At 40.4% G+C, this 23,788-nt stretch overlaps 3 protein-coding genes and 1 long non-coding RNA gene across 6 annotated transcripts in view; 2 read left to right on the top strand and 2 right to left on the bottom strand.

Annotated features, from left to right (window-relative positions):
• Positions 1–428, bottom strand: part of ZBTB37 (zinc finger and BTB domain containing 37) — an 8,172-nt gene extending 7,744 nt beyond the window's left edge. Inside the window, exon 1 of the mRNA XM_005867675.2 lies at positions 25–428. The gene's annotated coding sequence lies outside the window, so the exon portion shown is untranslated. The remainder of the gene's footprint in view (positions 1–24) is intronic.
• Positions 1–4,522, top strand: part of LOC102240926 — a 9,374-nt gene extending 4,852 nt beyond the window's left edge. For 2 of the 3 annotated variants that reach the window (XR_001362398.1, XR_001362397.1), the window contains 11 exons: positions 415–1,070; positions 1,268–1,300; positions 1,507–1,548; positions 1,843–1,874; positions 2,528–2,574; positions 2,852–2,892; positions 3,041–3,070; positions 3,256–3,307; positions 4,018–4,045; positions 4,228–4,270; positions 4,453–4,522. This is a non-coding gene — a long non-coding RNA (uncharacterized LOC102240926). The remainder of the gene's footprint in view (positions 1–414; positions 1,071–1,267; positions 1,301–1,506; positions 1,549–1,842; positions 1,875–2,527; positions 2,575–2,851; positions 2,893–3,040; positions 3,071–3,255; positions 3,308–4,017; positions 4,046–4,227; positions 4,271–4,452) is intronic. The other variant, XR_001362399.1, reaches the window with a different exon arrangement.
• A 4,466-nt stretch (positions 4,523–8,988) lies between these two features.
• The window catches only part of DARS2 (aspartyl-tRNA synthetase 2, mitochondrial), a 23,869-nt gene continuing 9,069 nt past the window's right edge, over positions 8,989–23,788 (bottom strand). The window contains exons 6-17 of the mRNA XM_005867672.2: positions 23,381–23,504; positions 22,386–22,432; positions 20,697–20,803; positions 19,016–19,085; positions 17,776–17,955; positions 16,582–16,689; positions 15,382–15,444; positions 14,029–14,181; positions 12,384–12,602; positions 12,115–12,225; positions 11,439–11,514; positions 8,989–10,254 (exon numbers count right to left, since the gene is read on the bottom strand). Of these exons, the coding sequence (XP_005867734.1) occupies positions 10,040–10,254; positions 11,439–11,514; positions 12,115–12,225; positions 12,384–12,602; positions 14,029–14,181; positions 15,382–15,444; positions 16,582–16,689; positions 17,776–17,955; positions 19,016–19,085; positions 20,697–20,803; positions 22,386–22,432; positions 23,381–23,504 (1,473 nt within the window). The 3' untranslated portion in view covers positions 8,989–10,039. The remainder of the gene's footprint in view (positions 10,255–11,438; positions 11,515–12,114; positions 12,226–12,383; positions 12,603–14,028; positions 14,182–15,381; positions 15,445–16,581; positions 16,690–17,775; positions 17,956–19,015; positions 19,086–20,696; positions 20,804–22,385; positions 22,433–23,380; positions 23,505–23,788) is intronic.
• The window catches only part of CENPL (centromere protein L), a 36,002-nt gene continuing 30,615 nt past the window's right edge, over positions 18,402–23,788 (top strand). Inside the window, exons 1-2 of the mRNA XM_014540900.1 lie at positions 18,402–18,474; positions 22,004–22,059. Of these exons, the coding sequence (XP_014396386.1) occupies positions 18,468–18,474; positions 22,004–22,059 (63 nt within the window). The 5' untranslated portion in view covers positions 18,402–18,467. The remainder of the gene's footprint in view (positions 18,475–22,003; positions 22,060–23,788) is intronic.

Here is a 23,788-nt window from a genome sequence, read left to right as displayed (position 1 = left end):
GCCCAGTCAAGGAGCAGCACCTACCTCCGGGGGTGGAAATGGGCAGGAATGGGCCGGAACACCGTCCCGGAAGTGAAAACCCCCGCCCCCTCCCCTGGAGCGGGCGACGTGCCGGAAGGAAATCACTCACCCTTCTACCGTCCCCTTTCCCCCTCCCCCAGCGCTTTCCGTCCCCGCGCCCCCTCCCCGCTCCTGTCTTCCTCCTCAGTCGGTTTGGAGGGTGGGAGCTCAGCGTCACGCTGGCCATCGTGACCCCGCCCACAAGTCGAGGGGGTGGGGCCAAGGGCGGGCAGAGAGGCCGGGACGAAGGTGTGGCTGGAGGAGGAGACTAAGGGAGGAGTGGGGGAGGAGCTAAAGCCGACGCAGGCGGGGAAAGTGCGTCATGACGTCATGGAACGAATTCCTTATATACAGGCGCCCGGACGCCATCTCGGTCTTTCGAGGATGGAAGTCAGTAACTGGTACGTGTGTATGTTTTCGCGGGTGCTAAGTGGGTTCTTGGCTCAAGGCCTCCAGGTCATGGCAACTAAAGTCGCCCTAAACGCGCTGACTTTTATGGGCTAGTTGCAAGCCTTTGCAGGAACCGCAGGATGAGGATTGTATAGGATTGCGTGTTGGGTGCGGGCTCGACATAAACTCAACACTCGGTTGTAGGGCTCAACTGCGGAAGTACCTCGGCTGGCGTGCCCTGCCTCTGATGAAGCTTATGTTGGTAGGGACATCTGAGACTGTTGATGAATGCCAACAGCTCTGATGGCGGCGCATGCCGAGTCGCCGAGTGGGTCTTTGTAAATGACCTCGGCCGGAGCCACTTCCTCCAGGGAGGCGGGTATTGGGGTAGCCCACGTGGTTCTCTGAGTGGCTGCATTCCACACTGCACCGTTATTGCCGTCAGTGGTTCTTAAACTTAGCTGTACAGTGCTCGTTATAATATGTCTAGTGCACCCATTATAGTATGAAATTGTGGGTGATGTAAACCACTTGCATAATTTAGAACAAAATGAACTAAAACTAATATTTTCCCTAGGAATGATGCTCGGCACGAGTGCAATGTGGCATCTGATGGACAGGTAAGAATCGGGTAAATATGGTGGGAAGGATGAAATTTGCCTAAATGTGGTCCCTTTTTGTTAAGCCTGTGATGGTTTAAGAGTAGTGGACAGAAGGAATTTCTGACAAATCCTATTCTGAGGCTTCAGAATTGGTGACATTAATGTTTAACGTGGCTGTGTAGTATGCTTCATTGGGATCTCTGTCTGTTTTCTAGTTCTGTGCCAAAGGAATGAGAACCGCTGCTGGGGTAAGTGAACCGAGAGCTTTTTCAGGCAGGGGAGTTAGGTTAAAGGTACACCCCATGTGCCACAATGATGACATTTTATTTGCTACTCTCGACTGTGAGAATGACGAGAAGTATTACCACCATTATCCTAACTGAGGCACACAAAATGGTGCTTTAGAGAAAATAAAGATTGCACCAAAGTTGATCTGAAACTCTTCCCTTCTCAGGTCTTAAGGTGCAAGCATCACTCTCTTGTCATGGGCAGACAGGTGAGAAACCTTTTTATATATCGATCTTATTTACCCAGGACTTTTCAAAGACTTTTCTAAGGGATCACACATTTCCAAATCAGGGCTTTCCTCCTTCCCTTTTCAAAGGTGAACGCCTGCACTAATATTTAATGTTGGGGGACACCTAAAGAAACGGATACTGTGATGCTTGCATAGTTCAGCAGATTGAATTCTGAAGAAATGTACCACTTGTCTGATGTATCTGTTACAAAACATTTGCTGGTAATAGCATAAGCAAAGTGCCACTACTAATTTGCTTTTCCTTTTGTGTAGGCACTAAAAAGGACTAACTGGAAGTTGGAATGGTAAGTAAAATTATACTTATAACTTCACATTGGTAACTGGACAAATACGACAATGCCACCAGTGGCTTCTGAGGGTTTCCTTCTAATGCACAGGAAACACCAGGGAGTGCTTGAAAGGTGGGAGCACATTAAATAGCCGGTCCTTATCCTGTCACCTTTCCTAAGATGTCTGGATAAAAGCCTGTATGATGATAAGCAAATACTGACTGAATGTGAAGGTCTTAATTATTAGCTCTATCTGATTTCAGGCATTTTTTAGATTGGTGAGAAGAAAATTCTTCATCTTTGGCTGTTGGAAAACCACTCTTTTTTTTTTTTTTTTTTTTTTGGGGGGTTTTTTTCCCTTGATTTGGGGGGGTTATCCGTTGTTATTGGCCTATTTGGGTTTTCTGATTCTTCCTGGTTGCGTTTTGAAAGATTGTATGTTACTAGGAATTTGTCCATTTCACCCAGGTTGTCCAGCTTATTGGCATATAGTTGTTCATAGTTTTTGCCTACAATCCTTTGCATTTCTATGGTTACCATTGTTATATCACCTCTTTCATTTCTGATTTTATTTATTTGGATCCTCTCTCTTTGTTTCTTCATGAGTTTGACTTGGGGTTCGTCAATGCTGAGGGAAAACCCCTTTTTTTTTTTTTTTTTTTTTTTAGGTGGACTTAGTCTCCTGACATGTCTGGAGTGGCTTGACTTACTTCTTGTAAGTATTGTTAAAAACATTCTAATTGACTTAAAACTGAGAATGTGATAAAATACACTGCATAACTGCCAAGCTCCTAATGCTTATGTTGTGTGTTTGATTAGTTGAGTGCATGTTGCGCATGCTTTGAACGGGGTTTTTGTAATGATGTTGATCAAATGTCTGACCTGAAATTAGCATGTAGACAACTCTAACACTGAAGAACCCTGTGACATATAACAATAAGCAAAGAATTTAATGATATTTAACATTAATAAAAATGTTGTTTCCCTTTTAGCTGTTGGATACACATTTTTATCCGTGGATGGCATGCTTGGGGTAAGACATGACAACAGATTGTGGCTTCTGGTACAGATTTATATTGCTAAAATGTGCTTGTCTTAGTAATTGTTGACTGTTAGTGTTTTGTGGTGTGCAAAGCCATTGATTTGGGAAATATAGTCTAAATAAATACTTACTTTTTCAGATGCACGTTTTGGAGACATTTAAAATAAAGGTATGCATTTTATTAATCTCAAATAGTTACTAAGTAAGGTGCTGTTAGTGATGATTAAAAAAAACACAGATGGGAATCTCTCTGAAAAAGAATGAAGATTTTATTTTATAACTGAAACAGTACCTGGAACATTTTATAAATTTTCCTATTACTGCCTGTTACTAAATTTGGAAATACTTCTGCAGGTGTGAGAAGTTGGGTTGGCTACAAGTCCAGGAGAAAAGAGTTTTAGCAGAGGTATGGTAGTTTTGATTTTGGTTTCTTTCTATTTTAAGTGGTTTAAAGCCGATACAATGATGATAACATAGTTCAGCAGACTAATAGTGATGAGCAATATTGTCTTTCGCTCCTATCTGATGTATCTGGCTGCAACAATCCTAACCTCAAAAAGGGAATTGGCCATGTTCCCACAAAACATTCCGGGGTTTGGATAACTAATGTGTTACACCAAACGTTCTATGTGGTAATGGGGGATTAATAACACATTTGGAGAGGTGCGGGTTAATAATACTTTGAACAAATTTTTATGGCATATAAATCTGTAGATGATACCTGAATTATTTAGCTGTTTTCATATTTTAATTCATTAAATTTAATTTTGCACTGAGATTCACAGCAAAACTGAAGTACAGTTCCAATATACCTTGTAATTGCACACCTCATGATCAACATCCAGCCACCAGAGTGAGCCTTTTGTTAAACTTACGGACTTAACACAAGTACACATAATTGCCACCCAAAGTCCATAGTTTACATTAGGATTGTACAGTTCCAATATACCTTGTAATTGCACACCTCATGGTCAACATCCAGCCACTCGTGGTGGAACATTCACCATTGAGCTATACAGAAGGTGCTCACTGCCCTAAGTGTTATTTTTTCCAGAAGTTAAAAATGTTGGTAGGGTATATTTCTAATAAATGTCCTTTTTTTCAATCTTCAAACAGGCAGACCTGAAACCGTGGAGATTTCCAGGTAATATATGATACTTGTTATATATGATAAGTTAGAATGTAACCAGTGATGTAGTGATTCTGCCAAATGAAATAGGATGATATCACTCATATAACCGTTCCATTTTTATTCTGAGGTTACGTTACTGACAAGCATCACACAAGTTCTTTTTACCATGATTAATGTGCATTCTTTGCTTTCAGGCATTTATGGTAGCGGTCATGGCAGCTGGCTGACCTTTGAGAGGTAAGTCTTGTAAATGTCAGTGCTGTGGTTTTATTCCAGAATACATGATGATCTCAACCCAACTTGAACTCTCTCACTGATTACTTGATGATGAAAGAAGATCTGATATTCTGTATACTGTACTTCAAATACCATTAGAATTGAAGTATGGAAATTGACTAAAAGTGGCTATTTTGTTGCAGGCAGCTGGATGGATACTCATGGGATAGAAGATCAACTTTGAATTTTAATAAATTTTTATAAACCATCTGATCAAGTCTGCTTATTTCATCTTAATGGGATGAAGGAAGGAAAATAGGACATTTTTGTGAGTAAGACCCCATGGCAGCATACTGCCAATCGACCTTTTCATGTGTACTTCATAGGTTCATAGGATGTCTTAGTCTTTGCAAGTGCAGTTTATGCTGAGAAATAAACTGTAGACCTTCCTCAGTGTTTCCCTTATTGCCCAAAATGGGCAAGTGAGCCATTGAAACATGAGTTTACACAGATAAAATTGCAAAGAAAAGCAGGTGATCTTAATGTAGAGAGTGCTGAAGCTAGAAACCTCCATTGGCTGTAAACACCTTGGGGCTTGGTCTCTGGCTAAAATTGATGTGAGTCCCCCTGATTGGCTGTCTCAGGGATGAATCCCCCAACAGGAAAGAGCCTAGAAAGAACAAGGGGGCATTTTGAAAAATTTTGAGGTTGATACTATGGTTATAGCAATGTCCTTTATCTTTAGATCAATTAATTTTGCAAATAAATGGAGGCATACATTAGGTCAAGTGAGAACATTAGTTATCCAATGGGTTGCCAGTGAATTTCTCTAAGAAACCATTAACTGGCTTTTTGCAGCTTTGAAAATCCTAGTCAATGCCTGCAAATCAAATTCCAGCTCACTTTTGAGCTGTGATTTCACATTTTCTCCAAAGAGACGCTGTTTTGAGTTCTAACACTTCTACTTTGAAGTTCCTTTGGACCAGTGGTTCTCAACCTTCCTAATGCCGCGACCCTTTAATACAGTTCCTCATGTTGTGGTGACCCCCAATTTCATTGTTACAAATTGAACATAATTAAAGCATAGTGATTAATCACAAAAACTATGTAATTATATATGTTTTCCAATGGTCTTAAGTGACCCCTGTGAAAGGGTCGTTTGACCCCCAAAAGGGGTCGTGACCTACAGGTTGAGAACCGCTGCTTTAGACTTAATGCTTGTTCTGCAGGATAATTTAAATATTCATATTCATTTCCGTTCCTGGTCCCTACTCATGTCCTGCCACAAGGCCCTGAGACATCCTGAAAATGGACCGTCCACACCAGCACTACCTCTTAAATTATTCACTTGTGCATGTTTTCACCTAATAAGATGTTACTCCATGAGAGGGATTTGGTTTGTTGTATTGCAGCATTTCCCAAGCTTTTATCAGTAGGTGGCTACATTTATTGAATGAAGAGTGATCAGGTGAAGTCTTTGAGAAGTTTTAGTGACCTGAGTGCCAAAAGGCTGACATAAAACACCCTGATCTTGAAATGGGGAACAAGTCTGAGCTAAAGCAAAATCCAGCATGAAGAAGGTCCATGGCCTGGATGGCTGCAGTTAGGTCAACTGGCTGGGGGAAGATTGCCCACAGAGTGGTTAATTAAAGCAGTGAATTTTAAGTATATGAACTACAAGCATTAGTCCTGTCTTGTTAATAAACTTGGGTGATGAAAGAAACGACTTTATTGAACAGTTACTATATGCTGTTTTGAAGATTGCCCACAGAGTGGTTAATGAAGCCTTGAGTCTCAAGTATATGAGGAAAATAACTTGAACGATTACTATATTCTGTTTTCATCCTTTTGATGACAGCAGATTAGGAATTGTCTTCATTTTTACAGATAGAGAATCAAGTTAACAGGCCACAAGGGTAACAGTCAATATACGGCAACGTATTTGTAGTGAACAGAAGGCACTGGAGGATCTCCCGGTGTGGGAAAGGGCCAAAACCCCTCTAGAAAGACTAGGCAGGGAAGACTAGTCTTGGTTTGAAAGTCCCAGTGGTGTACTCGAAGGGAAAGCTGCTTTGACAGAAAGTTGGGGAGACAAACCCTGTATCCAAAAGTGGGACTAGGTTGGTTTAAAAATGGGACCTTTGGTGAACACCAGTGGGAAGTTGGACTATCACTTGCCCTCATTCCAGAAACCTGTAACTCTAACCTGTCACATCATGGGGAGGTGTGGGAGGTGCTATTACAGCACTGGTAACTAGTTTGAATCCCTGGTTCCCAGTTTTATACTTCCAATATCATTGATTTGGGCCCCTGAAAAGTTACACCCATTTACTACTGGATATCTTGTAATTTGAGGAAAAGATCACATTGACCCTGACCTCAACCCCATCACAGCCAACCATGGGGAATTTGAGTATTGTTTCACTGCATACCCTGCCAAAAAAAGTGTCATGTAGTTAAATTCAGGCTGAAAGGCTGGGTTCCATAATTCAAAATCAATGCTTTGTTCTTAAAAACATCACAGCTTTTAAGGAAATCTTATTAAAGGAATTCTCAAGCTCTTTAACATCTTGGGGTTTAAATGGTAAATGTAATGTTTATTCCAGACAAAAAGCTAGAGGAAGTGTTGGTGTGCTGTGCTGTACAGATGAGAAAGCTGAGACTCTGGTTTACCCCAAGCATTGAAAGGTCAAGGCTAAGAAGCTAGCATAGCAACAAGCTGCCAGCATTTGAGGGGTCTGCCTTAAGGGGCCTTCCCTATTGGTAAGGCTGGTCCTTCTCTGCATGGCCTCACAGTTGACTGAATCGTATCAGTATGATCCGGTTATCTCTCCCTTACTAAAACCTCTAAGGCAGTGGTTCTCAACCTTTTTTTTGGGCCATTCCCCACCTAAGCATCTCTTAAATCGCGATCTGCACCCCCCCCCCATATACAAAAAGTGAACTGTTCACATGGAGGAAGCCTAAAAGGCCATTAACTTGGTCTAAACAAGCTTCCAAAGAACATGGCATCCATGAAAGAAAAAAAACGAAAGGACAGTTGAAGTACTGAGGAAACAATCACTAAAATTGTTGAAAAAATATGAAGTGATAGGAAAAAATAGCAAAGTTTCAAAACAGAACTGAAATGTATAAGTATGTCATGATATATATTTATATATTGTATATGAGGCCCTTGACAATAAGAAATGCAAAAAATTCACTGTTAACTCATTCTCAAATTGCCCTCCTTAATCATCAAATTTGCCCCCCTGTGGGACGTGTGCCCGTTGGGAACACCTGCTCTAGGAAAACCATGATTTACTCATTTTCATGCCCCCCTCAGCTCAGCCCAGAGGTCCGCAGGTATTAGTTACTCATTTAATAATTTGATCCGACATGTTTACTGAATATCTACTATAACCAAGTAGTGTTTTAGGTACTGGGAATAGATAATTGCAGAGACAACGTGAAAATAAAATCTGCCCTCTTGGAGCTTACATTCTAGTGTGGCAAACTAAAATGTGATTAATGCGACAGGGAAAAAGCAGGGAAAGGGGCAGAGGGTGCTGGTGGGGAACGGGCTCATCCTTTTGAATGTGGTTGTCCAGGAAATCTTCACTGAGGAGCACTTAAGCAGACAGGATTAGGGAGTGAACAAAGCAAATAATATCTGGAGGAGAGTTGCTCGGGTCAGCTAGGGCAAAGGCCTGTACTGGGCTCATGCCTGAAACAGGAAAGGCAAGGATGCCAGTGAGTGGAGCAGAGTGTGGTCAGGTAGTAAGAGGCTCTGCAGGGCCTTGGTGCGCATATAAAGACTGGCTTTCCTCTGAGACAGGAAACCACCGAAGGGTTTTGAGCAGGAGTGGTATCATCTGACCAACAGTTGTTTACCTTGTTTTTAAAATTTGCAACAATACATTTAAATTGCGTAGGGGGTTGGGGATTGGATTTGAAATAAATTTGGCTTCCAATTTACAATTAGTTTGGTTTGCAAAGTCCTGGTTGTGTTGTTTCCAAACTTAATATTTCCTTAATTTTTGAGAAAATGTTTAAAATGTCACTTCAATGATTAAGATCTAAAATAGTGACATTTCTTTGAATTTCGGATAAGCATTTTTTTTCTTCTGAGAGGCAGAACTAAAGAAAAGCTGAGTGATGCCCCAGTGACTAGGTCTCTGAGATGCCAATACAGGACTTTTTGACGTCTGGGGACCTGGGGCTTTTGGTATTTGTAGCCCAGAAAACATCCTACAGATTTGGGTGTTTTCTGAAACTCCAGCATAGAGACAATATTTTGGTTAGAATGAAGCTCTAAATAGTGAATAGTGACTTTATTATATTAAAAATTAGGTAACATGCATGTGGGATAAGTAGATGTAAAATTGCATTTTCCTACCCAATAAAGGGCATCTCAAGAAGTTCTCTCCACTGAGAAAGGGCAGGCAGAGTTGGACATCCTTTCTTACCATGAGAGCCCTGCCAACAAGGATTTTCTGGCCTCATGGCCCACAGATGAGGAGAGACTGGGTTAAGGACAAACTTCAGGGGAACAGCTTTCTGCAGTTGGGAAGGGCATATCTCTTCTTCCCAGCCCACTGAGCAGCCGAAATGAGACCTGGAAGTGAAGCTGCTGTTATTTTCAAATAGATCATAGTATCACGTTGCTTAGAACACTTGAGAAAAACAGACAGGGATATAGGCTGATAATTTGTGTTCATACGTTATAAATCAAAAGAATGCCAAGGCAAAAGCGAGGATAATGTCAAAAAGAACAATTTTATTCAGGCCTCCCTTGTTCCCATTTTTATAATGATAAATCGTAAGCTTTTAAAAAAACTAAATCTTTATTGAAAATATTACGTGTCCCCCTTTGACCCCAATCACACAATATAAGAAAATCACAATGAGCCTCAGTGATTTGAGCCTCTTACACTTTTTTTTTTTCATTCTTACACATTTGAGGTTGGTCTAAGGTAAATGTTTTTAGTACAATTGAGGAAAAGGTATTAAGGGGTTACTTAAAAAAACAAGTATAATCAATACTGATGAATAAACTTACTGTTTTTCTTTTACTACAGGTAATCAGTTTTGTTTAATCTTAAATTATAAAATCCATAGCTGTACCTGTTTCTGTTTACAGATGGGTGGACAGTCATACATTGGTGTCATGCATTATAATTTTCTAAAGCATTTTCACTCACATTATCTTCCACGTACATGATCTCTGATTCTGGCGAGAAGAGCCCTGTGAGGTAGCCAGACAAATTCTGTTTGCATTTCACACAGCAGGAGGGAGATTAAGCAAGGCCTATGTAACTTGCTCAAAGTGAAGCAATGACTGGGATTTTGTGAGTTTCATTTCAGTGATGTTTAGCATTATATTATGTTGCTTTTCACTATATTATGATTGTCCAGCTTAATTTACAGGATTTTCTTGACGTTGGTTAAACGGACTCATCCATTAACTCAATTGTCTAAAGGGGCAAATATTTTCTCACATTTCACACATGATCTGATTACTTCTGTCCCAAGTGAACAACCTACTCTCTGGGTATGGGAAAACATGATTAGAAGATGCTTAGCCATTACATTATTCTAACAAAGAGCCGTCTTTCACACCTCTCCAAGTGAAAAGAAACTTCAAAAAAGTCCCAAACAAAAATCCTAATAATGCATGTTATCAGGTCCAGATTGAGTACTGTCTGTTTCTTCATTGTGGTAAAGAATGTTGCCTGGAGTCCTTCCACCTAGAGACGTGTCAGATCTTTGGCAGAACTCTAGAGGGAGCAGAGGATGAAACCCAAAAGCTCAACTTTCTGGATGGTGTGGAGGATTCAATGAGTTCTTTTCTGTTTCTGCGTCTGTTGGCCAGGAGACCTGAATATGATAGGGCTTCAGGTCCTCAGGAGGGATAAAATCTGGGGCGTCGCTCATGAGGTCCTGCCCCCGGAAGGACTTTGGGAAGGCTATGACATCTCTGATGCTTGGCGCTCCAGTGACAAGGCATATCAGTCTGTCTAACCCTGTGAGTAAAACACAGTTAACAGATGAGAATGTAACCTGCGGGTGGGATGACTTCGTTTTTCTACAAAGGTTACAGAGAACATTTACATAAGAATCTTTACCAAGTTGCACCCAGGCATAGTTTCCTGCCTTTTTAGAGAACTTTTGAGGTTACTTTCTATCTCACTTTAGAAAAATGCTCAGGACTGAAAAATACTCAGTCACATTGACTGGGATGAATAGTGACAGCCGGTAATATCTTTAGCAAGGGCTTACTAAAGGCTAAACAAAATTAGGTGCTGTGTAGGAGTCTCTAAGACCCTCCCTGTGGTTGAGGGTCCACAATCTAGTGAACTTTCTGGAATTTTTCACACTCTTCCTTAATAAAAGAAGCAAGGTGAGCATCCTCGCTCATCAGAAGGGCCATGGCACATTCCTACTCACACAAGCTGGGGCTAGGCCAGCCGTGGGCAAACTACGGCCCGCGGGCCGGATCCGGCCCATTTGAAATGAATAAAACTAAAAAAAAAAAAAAGACTGTACCCTTTTATGTAATGATGTTTACTTTGAATTTATATTAGTTCACACAAACAGTCCATCCATGCTTTTGTTCCGGCCCTCCGGTCCAGTTTAAGAACCCATTGTGGCCCTCGAGTCAAAAAGTTTGCCCACCCCTGGGCTAGGCAGTAGGGCTTCCAGGCTCCTACCAAGGTGTCTGAGCCCCCAGGGATTTGAGCTAAGACCATAGAGTTCCATTCTATTAATCTTTCAAATGCAAATGATCAGTTAAGTTTTAGCTTTATAACTGGTAAATAAAAACGAAACATAAATTCTGTAGAACCTGCCGTAACCGGTTTGGCTCAGTGGATAGAGCGTCGGCCTGCGGACCGAAGGGTCCCGGGTTCGATTCCGGTCAAGGGCATGTACCTTGGTTGCGGGCACATCCCCGGTGGGGGGTGTGTGTGCAGGAGGCAGCTGGTCGATGTTTCTCTCTCATCGATGTTTCTAACTCTCTATCCCTCTCCCTTCTTGTCTGTAAAAAATCAATAAAATACATTTAAAAAAAAAAAAAATTCTGTAGAACCTTTGGGCTCACTCCCTACCTCCTCTATTCCTCCATCCACCCTCCCCCCCCCCTTTTAAGCTGAGCCCAAATTTCAGTGCAGTGAATGAAATTGGGCTTGTAAAAGGGCAGACTGTTTACCTAAGGCAATTCCTCCATGAGGGGGCGCCCCGTAATCTAAAGCCTGGAGCAGGTGGGAGAGCAATTTCACATCTTCCTGAAATTCAAAAGATAATTCCATTTAAATACATACTGAGGGTCCATTAAGCGCCACAGTGCGTTTATGTGTGAAAGGGAAAACAAAGGTGAGTTAAAAAAGACCTCAAGAGGTTTAGAGTAGAGCAAGGTGATGTGACAAGTCACAGATATTAAAACCTGCAGAGAAATGCCTGGTGCTCAGTAAATGCAGCTATTATACTGATAATGCAAACAGTAAGACCAAGGATATGGCTCCAAAGGGTAGGATGAAAGCAGGGAATTGTCCTGTCAAGGGACTAGGGGGGATATTAGGAAGCAACAGTGTCAAATGCTGCTGGGAGGTAGGAGAGATTAAGGGCAAAGAACGGGACATTGAATTTGGTGACCAAGAACAGACCACTGGATTTGGGTATTCATCTGAGAATTAAATGTGTCAGTGCCTATGAAGTTCTTAAGCAGTGCCTGGCATATAGTAAGTACTGCCAAACAGCTATTACCTACTTTTCAAAGACTTACACTGAAGGTAGAGAGAGAAGCTGCTACTATCCTGTATCTAGTGAACCCTCCATTCATTACAAATTTTAACAGACACAAACAAGGCCAGGTTAGAACATGTTACCTTCAGTAACGTTTCCAGGATGTAGCGCTGGAGCTGTGCATCGTGAATTCGGATGGAACCGCCTCCTACTTCACTGCCGTTTAAAACCAAGTCATAGTGCTGGCTACGGACCTACAAGATGCAGAGTCTCGACATTAGAGAATGTTAACTACTGACTCAAACCGACAGTTTCTTCTGGGGCTTCCAGAACTGGGTCAGACTGAAATCTGAAGTTCTTTGCTTTGTTTTTTCCCCACAGTTCCTTTGATTTGCAAGCACAGATGTGGTACCTTTTCGGGCTCAGTGTGGAGAAGGTGGATGTCACTGGGATGGGGAGCCGTGAATGGGTGGTGGGCTGACTCCAGCTCCCCGGGGTTTTCCTCCTTGGGAAGGAAGAGTGGGAAATCCACCACCCAAAGGAAAGAGAACAGAGCTGGGTCACGGAGCAGCACTCCTCTTGCTTCTAGAAGGTCCGCACATTCCAGCCGTAATTTTCCCAGCAAGGAGCACTGCAAACAGAAGATAGGAACATTGAGGTAACTGCTGGGACAGAGTCGTCAGCAATGACCGATGTGGATTCTAAAGCCAGGCCATCCTCTGAGAAAGGATTAGCCAAGTAATAGAAGACACACTCAATGGTCCGAGAAGGACTGTCACCCTCAGTGATTGGGGAATGGAGAGCACAGGTACCAGCTTGACGGACCTGAGTCTGATCTGTTTGCTACTAACATCTCTGCATCCTTTGCCACAGTGAAATGGAGATAAAAGCATCTATTCCAGAAGGCTGTGGTGATAACACAGTGAGGTAAGACGTGTACGGTGCAAGATGATGGGCACCTACACCCATGATTTCCTTACTGCCCTGAAGGGTGTGATGAGGATCTGCAGAGTGCCTGGCATGTACTTAATGTTCAACGATGCTTGCTGCTAGAAGAAAGGCAGGGTGGATTAGAGGTTAACTTCAGAGTACACCTTTGGGAACCAGACTTTGAGGGTTAGGAAAAAAATCTGGCTCCTCCACATCCCAGCTGTGTGTGTGCAAATTTTTAACTTCTCAGCCTCTGTTCTCTTTACAATAGTAACAGCAGTGGTACTTCTTGACCTTTACAGTATAGTTCTAGTATTTGTTTGACTTCTATACCACTCCTGCATATTTTACAACGGCCTATTCAGCTACATCCAGTCTTCTGTGTTTCTGTTGAAGAACAGTGAGTTGGCCGGTACCCGGCAGCCCTCACCACCTCCCAGCGGCTGCTCCAAGGAAGAGGATCCTGCCATGATCAAGTAGGGCCAGGTGTCTGCCAGCCAGCAGCCCTCCAGCAGTCTGACCTGTCCTCCACATTTTCAGGAATGCATTATGTATAAAAGTTAGTGACTACCAAATTTTCTTAATTTGCAAAACTTTGAAAATATTTTTTCATAGTTATACATCAAGTCCCGACAGCACTCTACCTAAGTGGCTTTCCTAATCAGAACCACAGCCAGTCTGTGAGCAGTGCCCATGGAGGCTAGTGGCCGGGAAGAAACTAGTTTTTATACAGTGCATTATAAAGTGCTGAAAGACATTTACTCATATATGCTCTAGCCGGTTTGGTTCAGTGGATAGAGCGATGGCCTGCAGACCAAAGGGTCCCGGGTTTGATTCTGGTCAAGGGCATGTGTCTCAGTTGCAGGCTCCTCCCCCCGCTCCTGGTGGGGGTGCATGCAGGAGGCAACCAATCGATGTGTTTCTCTCACATTGATATTTAAAAATCAATGGAAAAATATCCTCGGGTGAGGATTAAAAAAAAGAAGATATTTACTCATATAAAAACTCATGCAGAGCAGCTCCATTTAATAAAATTAACAGTCAATTTCAAATGTGTACTAATTGCACAGGAGAAGAGGGTTCCATTCAACCCCAGCAGCACTGAGCGTGGAGGTAACTTCTCTTACTGCTCTCTTGTGCTCTCCGGCCGTTAGCAGGACCACGTCCTCCTCCTGGTTCTCCATTCGTCTGATCAGGCCCAGTCCTTGCTCCTCCATCACAAGCTTAGCAACTGGAGAATTCCAGTTCCAATTGGCTTTCAGGAACACAGGTAAGACTTCCTGTGACAAAGAAAAAGATTAACATTTTTCAAAAAAGTGGGGTTTTCTTATAGTACAAAGATTTCTTGTTCCTAATAGAAGAAAACTTATATGAGATTATCTCTATTCCCTCCTGAACCCCTTCAAAATGATACTAAAGGAATTTAAAAAGCAATCTCATAATGAAAAGCAAAGAGAATGAAGGGTCAGGAGGGATGTCAGTAGATGAGATTTCTGCAAATTTTTGGCAGGTTGCAAGTGAATGGAGCATAAAGTCTTATATTTTAGATCCTTTCTTCAAAGTATCACTGATTTTAATGACTCAAAAAAACATGACTATTTTTAAAGTCATTGATTCCAAAATGGCAGAGGCAGTTTCCACTTCTTGTGAGAGTTAAGAATGCCCATTTAAGTGAATGGAGCATAAAATCTTATATTTTTAGATCCTTTCTTCAAAGTATCACTGATCTTAATGACTCAAAAAAACATGACTATTTTTAAAGTCATTGATTCCAAAATGGCCGAGGCAGATTCCACTTCTTGTGAGAGTTAAGAATGCCCATTTTCACTCCTGCTCCTCCCGTTTTAGTTCTACCATTAACCAAGCCCAGAAGACAGGTGTCTATCAAAGTTGTATTCAGAATTTTTAAAAAGGGCACAGGAGGAACAATTAATTCAGGCTTTCCTTCACACCTGCCACACTTTCATTTAAATCTTGGGCACATGGGGCTCTATTTATTTTCCTAACCAGATTAAAGTACTGTTGTTTATTTTAAAAAGCTATGGTTGAACTTCCATTCTGATTAACAGTGAGTTCAACTAAGTTTAAGTCTTAGAATTATACCCAGAGGTAAGGTTAAGTTTAAAAATAAAAAGTAAAAGTAGAAGAATGATCTGAAACAACAAGATCCTCAAAACTAACGTTGGTGAAAGAGCTCAAGCAATTAGTTAAAAATATTGAATCCCGCCCTAACTGGTTTGGCTCAGTGGATAGAGCATCAGCCTGTGGACTGAAGGGTCCCAGGTTCGATTGCAGTCAAGGGCATGTACCTTGGTTACGGGCACATCCCCAGTAGGGGGTGTGTAGGAGGCAGCTGATCGATGTTTCTAACTCTCTATCCCTCTCCCTTCCTCTAAAAAAATCAATAAAATATATATTAAAAATATATATATATTGAATCCCTGAAAGACAGGAAAAAACCTGCTCTAATTAATCCTTACCTGATCAAAATGGTCAGCTGCAAATTTCCTAATGGATTCAATGTCTTTCCTTTTTAAGTATTTCTGATGAAAGAAAATCAAAGTAAACTCAACAGTATGACACTTAGCTTCATAAACATGTTTATGATAGCAAAGGGAATACAAATATATTTTGTGTCTTTCCATCACAAGAGTAGGATTAAATACAAATTTAATTTCTGCTGCCAAATAACAAAAATTTAAAGCTTGTTACAGGGCTTATTTTTTTCCAAACACTGTATGCAAGTCTCACTGGGAATAGCTGTGCATGTATTCCATGTAATATGCAGGATAAATGTTCCAAATTAATTTTTACATTCTGAATTGTGAAAAAAAATATAACTTTCAGGTCAATACAAAGATTCATAATTTAATTATTTCAGGACTCTTAAAGTTCTTTATATCTTACTTTTTGTAAATTATCTCAATGTCTTTTTAAGTAAGACAATGTCATCATAACTAATATTCATGGGCCACTTAAGTAGGTATGGGAGATACACAAAGGAGGAGTCAGGGTTCATGACCCAGCAGGTCTGATCAGCTACTTGGGGAAGAATGGACATCCTCAAATTGAGGTAAATAATGACAACAATATATGTTGTACAGAGCTCACCTGAGTACATTCATTCTGTCTGGACACAACATTACTTTCCACTGGACATATGAAGTAATTAAGAGACTGAATTCTTATCCCCAGGTTAAATATACTTAATATGCTTATATATCCGAATGAGTAGTCTTTCAAAATACTAATCTTATTCAAGACCCAACATGCAAGGGTTATGCTGGGTTAAGCTGAGAGCCTCTGGACAAACCGAGGTTCGAGACAGAATATGAATACGATGTTATGCTCATCACTAGTGGAAATGACCCCAAATGAAGCAGGTGTACTTTACAGCAATGTTTAAAAGGGGAAAAAAATAAAAAAGCTCTAGATCTTGAGCATAAAGTCATATTCATCAGGTTTTATTGTTCTCCATAGTTTTAGGGACACTTTTAGACTTTACATAAAGATATGTAAGTATTAATCTTTTTAAAAAACAATTTTTATGAGTTTATTTGAATAGATTATATTCCCATTTAAAGAGGACTGTCCTTTCTGAAGTTTAGACATGCCCATGTTGAACATATTTACTCCCATAAACAGGTTCTAGAGAACACACAGAATTGTGCCTCACTTACTGCTCCTTCAGGGATGCGTATGGCTTTGACGGTTCCTTGGGGTTTACTAAGTGCATCTTGAAGAAATCCAACCTCTGTGTTTCTGAACACATCACTGATGTCTACAATCTGGAAAGTGGGTTAAAAAAAAAGGGTAACTAAAACATTTACAAACAAGTTTTTAAAGAAAATAGAGCTGTTAACATCTACAAAGTGCATTCATATAGAGTGATTGTCATGGATGGGCTGGGCACTATGGCCTGTGCTAATGTACTCTTCAATAGTATTAATTCATCTCATCCGTAAAACAAAAGTATAAGGGAGGCACTCTTATTATCCCCATTTAATAAATGCAAAAACCACAGCACAGAGAAGGCAAAAACTTGCCCAAGATGACACAGCTAGTAGTGGCAGAAGCACAATTGAAGCAGTCTGACTTAAGAACCACTATTCCATATTCCAAAACAAGAAACAAGGAGTGTTTGTTTTGGAATATTTAAATTTTTGTTTTTTGGCATCAGCTGTGAGTAGGCAGTTAGGACTTTGTGTAGCAAATGTTTTTCAATCTAAGAACTGAGCACTGCCTATTTGTAGACGAGGCAGGACTCAATTTCTGAGGCATCTGAACTGAGAACAGATGCGGTAATGTCACCAGCATCACACAGACAAAGGGCTGCTGCTCTCTAAGAGCAAATAATGAGAGGCTTGCCAACGGAAACTGCGCCACGTACATCCTCCCCTGACCCTTATAGTTAAATATGTATTGACCTTAATAATTTGAAAAAATTTTCCATAGGTTTGAGCTCTTTAAATACCACAAAAAAGGGATAAATATCTCTTAATGCCCTTCCAAGTACCATTTTAGTTGGCTTAAGAAAAATTGAAGAGGAAAGAACAGGGTTTTTTGTTTTTCCTTTCAAGTTATCATTTGTGTCCATATAATTGATAATTTATCAATAATATAAACTTTATAGCAAGAATCTTGCTGTCTGAAAATTGGTTTTGGAATATAGTAGATAGAAAAAGGTATTGCGATGCTAACAGACTATTATCCTCTCTTGCTGTAGCTCCAAAACAACAAAGGTAACAAGCTAAGGCAACAACAGAAAATATGATACAACAGTGTGTGCAACTGGTTGTAAATTTCAGAGCGGTTCAAAAGACTGCGGGACTATTTGGGGGCAGAGACCTGGGAAACTGAAGAGTCAAAAGTACCTTCATCCCAAAGCGAGTGTCGGGTTTATCAGTTCCATAGCTGGCCAAAGCCTCAGCAAAAGTCATAGAAGGAAAAGGCACCCCTACAGGCCCTTTGTCACTGGGCCAGGAATACTGGAGCAAACCCTCAATTAGACTCCGGATCCCGGTCTGGTCTACAAAAGACATCTCTATGTCAATCTGAAACCAAATAACACATGGAAACTAACTTGAACAGCCATAATATTACTGTGTATATATTCATATATTTCTCTGGTTTTAAGTTACCACAGGATTTTGGACATAAGTACTTAATACATGGGGGGAATAAATATTATTGTACATCTGTGTTTAATTTTTTTTTTAATTTCAGAGAAAGAGGGAGAAAGATAGAAACATCAACGATGAGAGAAACATCAATCAATTCGGTTTTAAGTTACCACAGGATTCTGGACATAAGTACTTAATACATGGGGGAATAAATATTATTGTACATCTGTGTTTAATTTTTTTTTTTTAATTTCAGAGAAGGAGGGAGAAAGAAACATCAACGATGAGAGAATCATCAATTCGCTGCCTCCTGCACGCCCCCTACTGGTGATAGAGCCTGCAACCCAGGCATGTGCCCTGACCAGGAATTGAACTGTGACCTCCTGGTTCATAGGTCGACACTCAACCACTGAGCTACACTGGCAGGGCTGTACATCTGTTTTATGTCAGGTACTGTGCGAATGCTTACATACATCATCCCCTTGTTTAGTTCCTATGACTACCCATGCCTCATGCAGCTAAGTCACTTGCCCATGTATGTACAGCTAGTAAGTAGTAAAGCTACACTTGATCCCAGGTCTGTCTACCTTCAAAGCTTATGATTTTTGTGCTTCATCACACTGATTCATATGCTACCAAACAGAAACCAAATCATAGCAGCTCTGATGAGTGCCCAGAGTAGGCAGAGTAAATATCAACATACAGAACTGTTAGTTCTTAATGTACAAGAGGTGTTTTAAGAACTTTATCATGACTATGAAAATGCTATGGGATCTTTGGCATCCCTTAGTTGGTGGCCAAAATCCTTATAAAAAGGACACATGAAATATGTCAAAAGTTAAATAATGAATGCCTCCACTGCAGGCCAGTTTCACTAAATATCTGATGGATAAAATGTAATGAGAAGTCTATCTGACTACTGCCCTGGTCTGGAGACACTGGGCTGTAGTGAGGCTGCATGAGTAAGAGACAAGTGAATATAGCTTTGTACCTGCGTAAACTCAGGCTGTCTGTCTGGCCTCGAGCCTTCATCTCGATAACATCTGGCAACCTGAAAATATCTACAATAGAAAAATAGCATGAATTGAGTCATGATTCTAATAGGACATACACACATTTCCCCCAAAATTCATGGCCGTGCAGGCTATGAGATAAATTAATTATAGTACCTAAAGGGCATATAAGAAATTTAAAAATTCTTACGATGTCCTAATCTAATCAGTTGCATACATAGCTGACCCAGAATTGAATTAGAGCCTTCATCTCGATAACATCTGGCAACCTGAAAATATCTACAATAGAAAAATAGCATGAATTGAGTCATGATTCTAATAGGACATACACACATTTCCCCCAAAATTCATGGCTATGCAGGCTATGAGATAAATTAATTATAGTACCTAAAGGGCATATAAGAAATTTAAAAATTCTTACGATGTCCTAATCTAATCAGTTACATACATAGCTGACCCAGAATTGAACTATTCTATATATTGCTTTAGAAATATACAATGGCACCTTTGGATATTCACATATGAGACTGGCATGCAAGGCAGTTCATGCTTCTTCACACAGACTCTTGTGCCTTGGTCAAGTTGAACTTCTTGTTGCTCCATGAATACACTTGAGCTTTCCTGTGCTATGCCATTCAACTCTCAACTCAATCTGCTGAAATGAACTCTGTCCCAGGAGGCCCAGCTCACAAAGTTTTTATACTTCCCAAACAATATAATTTCAAACTTCTTAATATCTACCCTGCAACTCTCAATGTACTCCTTTTTTGTTTATATCTCAGTTGGTTTTATTTATTATCCTATTCTGTCTAACTAGATTCATTAATTCCTTGAGAACAAAAGCTATTCTATTTTGAATCCCCTGCCACATTTATTAGCTTATAGCTCTGCACACAGTGGCCACCCAATAAATCTTTACTAAAGAATGACTACATATTTTTAGAGTATTTTGCATATATTTCCCAAATACTCATACATTTTCTAACCTTCTTTTAAGAGTTCAGGTAGCCTTAGCTGGTTTGGCTCAGTGGATAGAGTGTTGGCCTGCGGACTTAAGGGTCCCCGGGTTCGATTCCGGTCAAGGGTATATGCCCAGATTGTAGGCTTGATGCCCAGTAGGGGGCGTACAGAAAGCAGCCTATCAATGATTTTCATTATTTTTAAATTTTTTTGTTAATCTCACCAGAGGATATTTTTTCATTCCAGTAGGGGGCGTGCAGAAAGCAGCCTATCAATGATTTTCATTATTTAAAAATTTTTTTTGTTAATCTCACCAGATGATATTTTTTCATTGATTTTTTTTTTTTTTCAAGAGATAGTGGAAGGGAGGGGGTGAGACAGAGAGAGAGAAACATTGGTTGGTTGCCTCCTGCATACTTCCTGACCAGAGCCAGGGATTGAGCCTGCAACTGAGGTACATGCCATTGACCAGAATCGAACCCAGGACCCTTCATTCTGCGGCTGACATCTATCCACTGAGCCAAAACGGCTAGGGCCTCTCTCATTATTGATTTTTCTATCTCTCTCTCCCTCTCCCTTCCTCTCTGAAATAAAAACTATATTAAAAAAAAAAAAAAGAATGCAGGCAACTTTTTTTCCTTTTTTCCTTCCCATCCCACTTTTCCTTTCCTGACAACTACTAGCATAAGGAAAGCTCACCTGTCTAAACCACCAACCATCAGAAGCTGCTTAAACTGTTGTGGACTCTGAGGGAGAGAATAGAACTTTCCAGGTTCCCTGGACGGTATCACAAACTCTTTTGCACCCTTTTAACGAGAGAGGGGTTGGGAGGGAGAGACAGGAGACATTATTAAAAGAAACAAACCCAAGAACTGGTGGAAGCTGACACTTCAGCTCATCAATGAACTAAAGAGCAAAGTCCTCAAATGACAGAGATCATTTCTTGTTCCCTTTTAGTCCCCTAAAGGCGTGCACACAGTAGGCTTTAAATGTTCGGACATAGTAGGTATTAAATGTGTGCTTGTTGGAATGAATTCTCAATTCCTATTCACATAATTCCTACCTGCTTTTTAAAATTAAACTACAGTTTTATAAGCCCAGATATTGTATAAATAGATTGAACATCAAGGTTTAGAAATGTCAGTTCTTAATGAACAAGGGATTTATATTTAGGAAACCAATTCATTATTGATCTTTATCTATAAAACTCAAACAAAACTCAAGTAGAATACAAAGATTTTTATCTCAAAATATTGACCCATACAATTTTTTCAACACTCTTTTCTTTTAAGAAAAAATATAGTTTTACTAAAGGACCTAAAGGAAGACTTCAACAAAATCCACATTAAAATGACCAATCAAAATCCCATTTCTTTTTCCCCCCTTAGTTTTGACATTTAGAATAAAAAAGTGAGAACAGTCAGAAGGATTCTGAAGAAGTATGAGTGGCTTTGCCTTGGCCTATTTCTAATATTCCCAGATTAGTTCATCTACCTCACATTTGTTGCATGCAACTCTTTTTTAAAAAAAATTAAATTTATTGGGGTGACATTGGTCAATAAAAATTATATAGGTTTCAGGTGTATAATTTTCTATAATACATCGTTTATATATTGCACTGTGTGTTCACAAGTCAAGTCTCCTTCCATCACCATTTATCCCCTCTTTACCCTCTCCCACCCTGCTTTTGCACTCAACTCTTCAACATCACTATGAACTGAATGGCTAGAAGATGCTATTTTACTTGTTCCTAAGCTTCTTTTAGCATTTTCCATGTGAAAAGGTTCATCCTGAATTAAAATGCCCAGGAAACCCAATGCAAATCCAAGGATTGGGGAGTGTGTTGAGTCCTGGAAACTAGCCTATGAACCCCTTTTAAGTGAATATCATTGAGACCTAGAGAACACAGGGCTACAATGCGTGCTCAGACCTGGTTCAATGAGCTGCTGTACCCAAAGCAGTAGGCGTGACTTCTGCTCAGCCCTAAGTCCTGTTTTCTCTCCTAGATCATGGAGCAGGGATGGCGAAACCCCAACTCCAAGTTCCTAAGGCCCTGCTGCAGGTGAGAAGGGCAGGCTCAGGGTCTTTAAGTGTCCACCTCAGTTGAGGGAGGGATACACACTGGGGTTGGGGGTGGAGGTGCAGCGTGGGGCCTTGGCAACAGGATCCACTCACATCCCCAGAGAGAAAATGGAATGTGAGCAGGTGGGACTCAGACAGGGCTTTGCCTGTTAGCACCTCTGCTTCACTGGCAGTTTTCTCAGCTCTTAAGGAAATCTGGATAATGTGATTATCTTGAGGCAGTAAAAGAAGTAAAACCAAGTGAATATAAATGCAAAGTGGTCCAGTTTCCTAACTAATAGGACATTACAGTAGGTTGATACTTACTCCTGGAGTCCTCTTAAACAATGTTGGTGTTTCTACATCCACAAACCCTAAAAAGAGAGACATTTGAATTTAATAGATAGAATTTGTCAAATATGATGTTTATGGTATAGACCAATAATCTGAGGCTACTCTTAATTAGGAATTTTGACTGGAAAAGTTACCAAGCCCACTGATGCTGGTTTCTATAAACCCAAGAGGAAAGCTGAACATTTTCATGAAATCCTCCTATTCTGTTCATAGAGTTGATACTTTTGTAATGAAATAATTCTTACTTAATGGATCCTTGTCTATGAATTGTTTTGCTTTTTTAAATATTCTGCTAGCATAGCAAAAATAACATAAAAAACATAAATATAGTAGGAAAAGACCCCAGGACTAATTAAAGAGTCAAATTTAATTCCCATGACATTTCTGAGCTCACAACAAATGCTACTTAAGCATGACAAAGAATTTAAAAAACTTGCCAAGACCGGTTTGGCTCGGTGGATAGAGCGTCGGCCTGCGGACTGAAAGGTCCCAGGTTCGATTCCGGTCAAGGGCATGTACCTTGGTTGTGGGCACATCCCCAGTGGGAGGTGTGCAGGAGGCAGCTGGTCGATGTTTCTCTCTCATCGATGTTTCTAACTCTCTATCCCTCTCCCTTCCTCTCTGTAAAATATCAATAAAAATATATTTAAAAAAAAAAAACTTACAGGTGTAACAACCAAAGGGCTGTCTGACCTTCAGTAGTGATGGGAAATACTTAAGGTAACATGCACTATCACCTTTAAAAGGCTGTATCTGTGACCCAGTAGGGAGCGAAATTATGCTCTAAATTATGCTTTAGGACAAAATACCTGGAAATTAAACTTCAAAAACTGCTTTACACATTAAGTGAATTCCAGACCTCTGGCAACAGCGGGCCCAATGATGCTAAGGTGAGGATACAGTAAAACTGCTGAACAGAACAGAAGAGATGCTAAAAAGCTCCAAGAACATGCAGGCATCTCTCTTACCATGTAGATTACAGAGATATTCCCGCATTTTCATGACCATCTGGGACCTCAGCCGCAGGTTATACTGCATTTGGAAACTGCGCAAGTCTAAGTAGCGATATTGCAAACGAAGAGCTTCTGTTTTCTAAACAAATTTAAAGATTTTTATGTTTAAATATTTTTCAAATATCAACAAGATATTAACTTTAGATACAGAGTGTGAAATTTCAAAAACTTTATCTTTAGCTCCCACCATTTGGATATACACCGCCACCCTTGATTCCTAAGTTTGTTACTGGCACAGAGCTTACATTTTTTTTATTCATGACTAGAGGCCTGGTGCACGAAATTTGTGCACAGGTAGGGTCCCTAGGCCTGGGTTAGCGATCAGGGCCAATCTGTGGGGCGACTGGCGGGGCAATCAGGGAG

This window comes from Myotis brandtii, unplaced genomic scaffold (assembly GCF_000412655.1).
Source record: "Myotis brandtii unplaced genomic scaffold, ASM41265v1 scaffold250, whole genome shotgun sequence".
NCBI lineage: Eukaryota > Metazoa > Chordata > Mammalia > Chiroptera > Vespertilionidae > Myotis > Myotis brandtii.
Note: the sequence above shows the minus strand (reverse complement) of the source record. Positions and strands in the feature narration are given on the sequence as shown.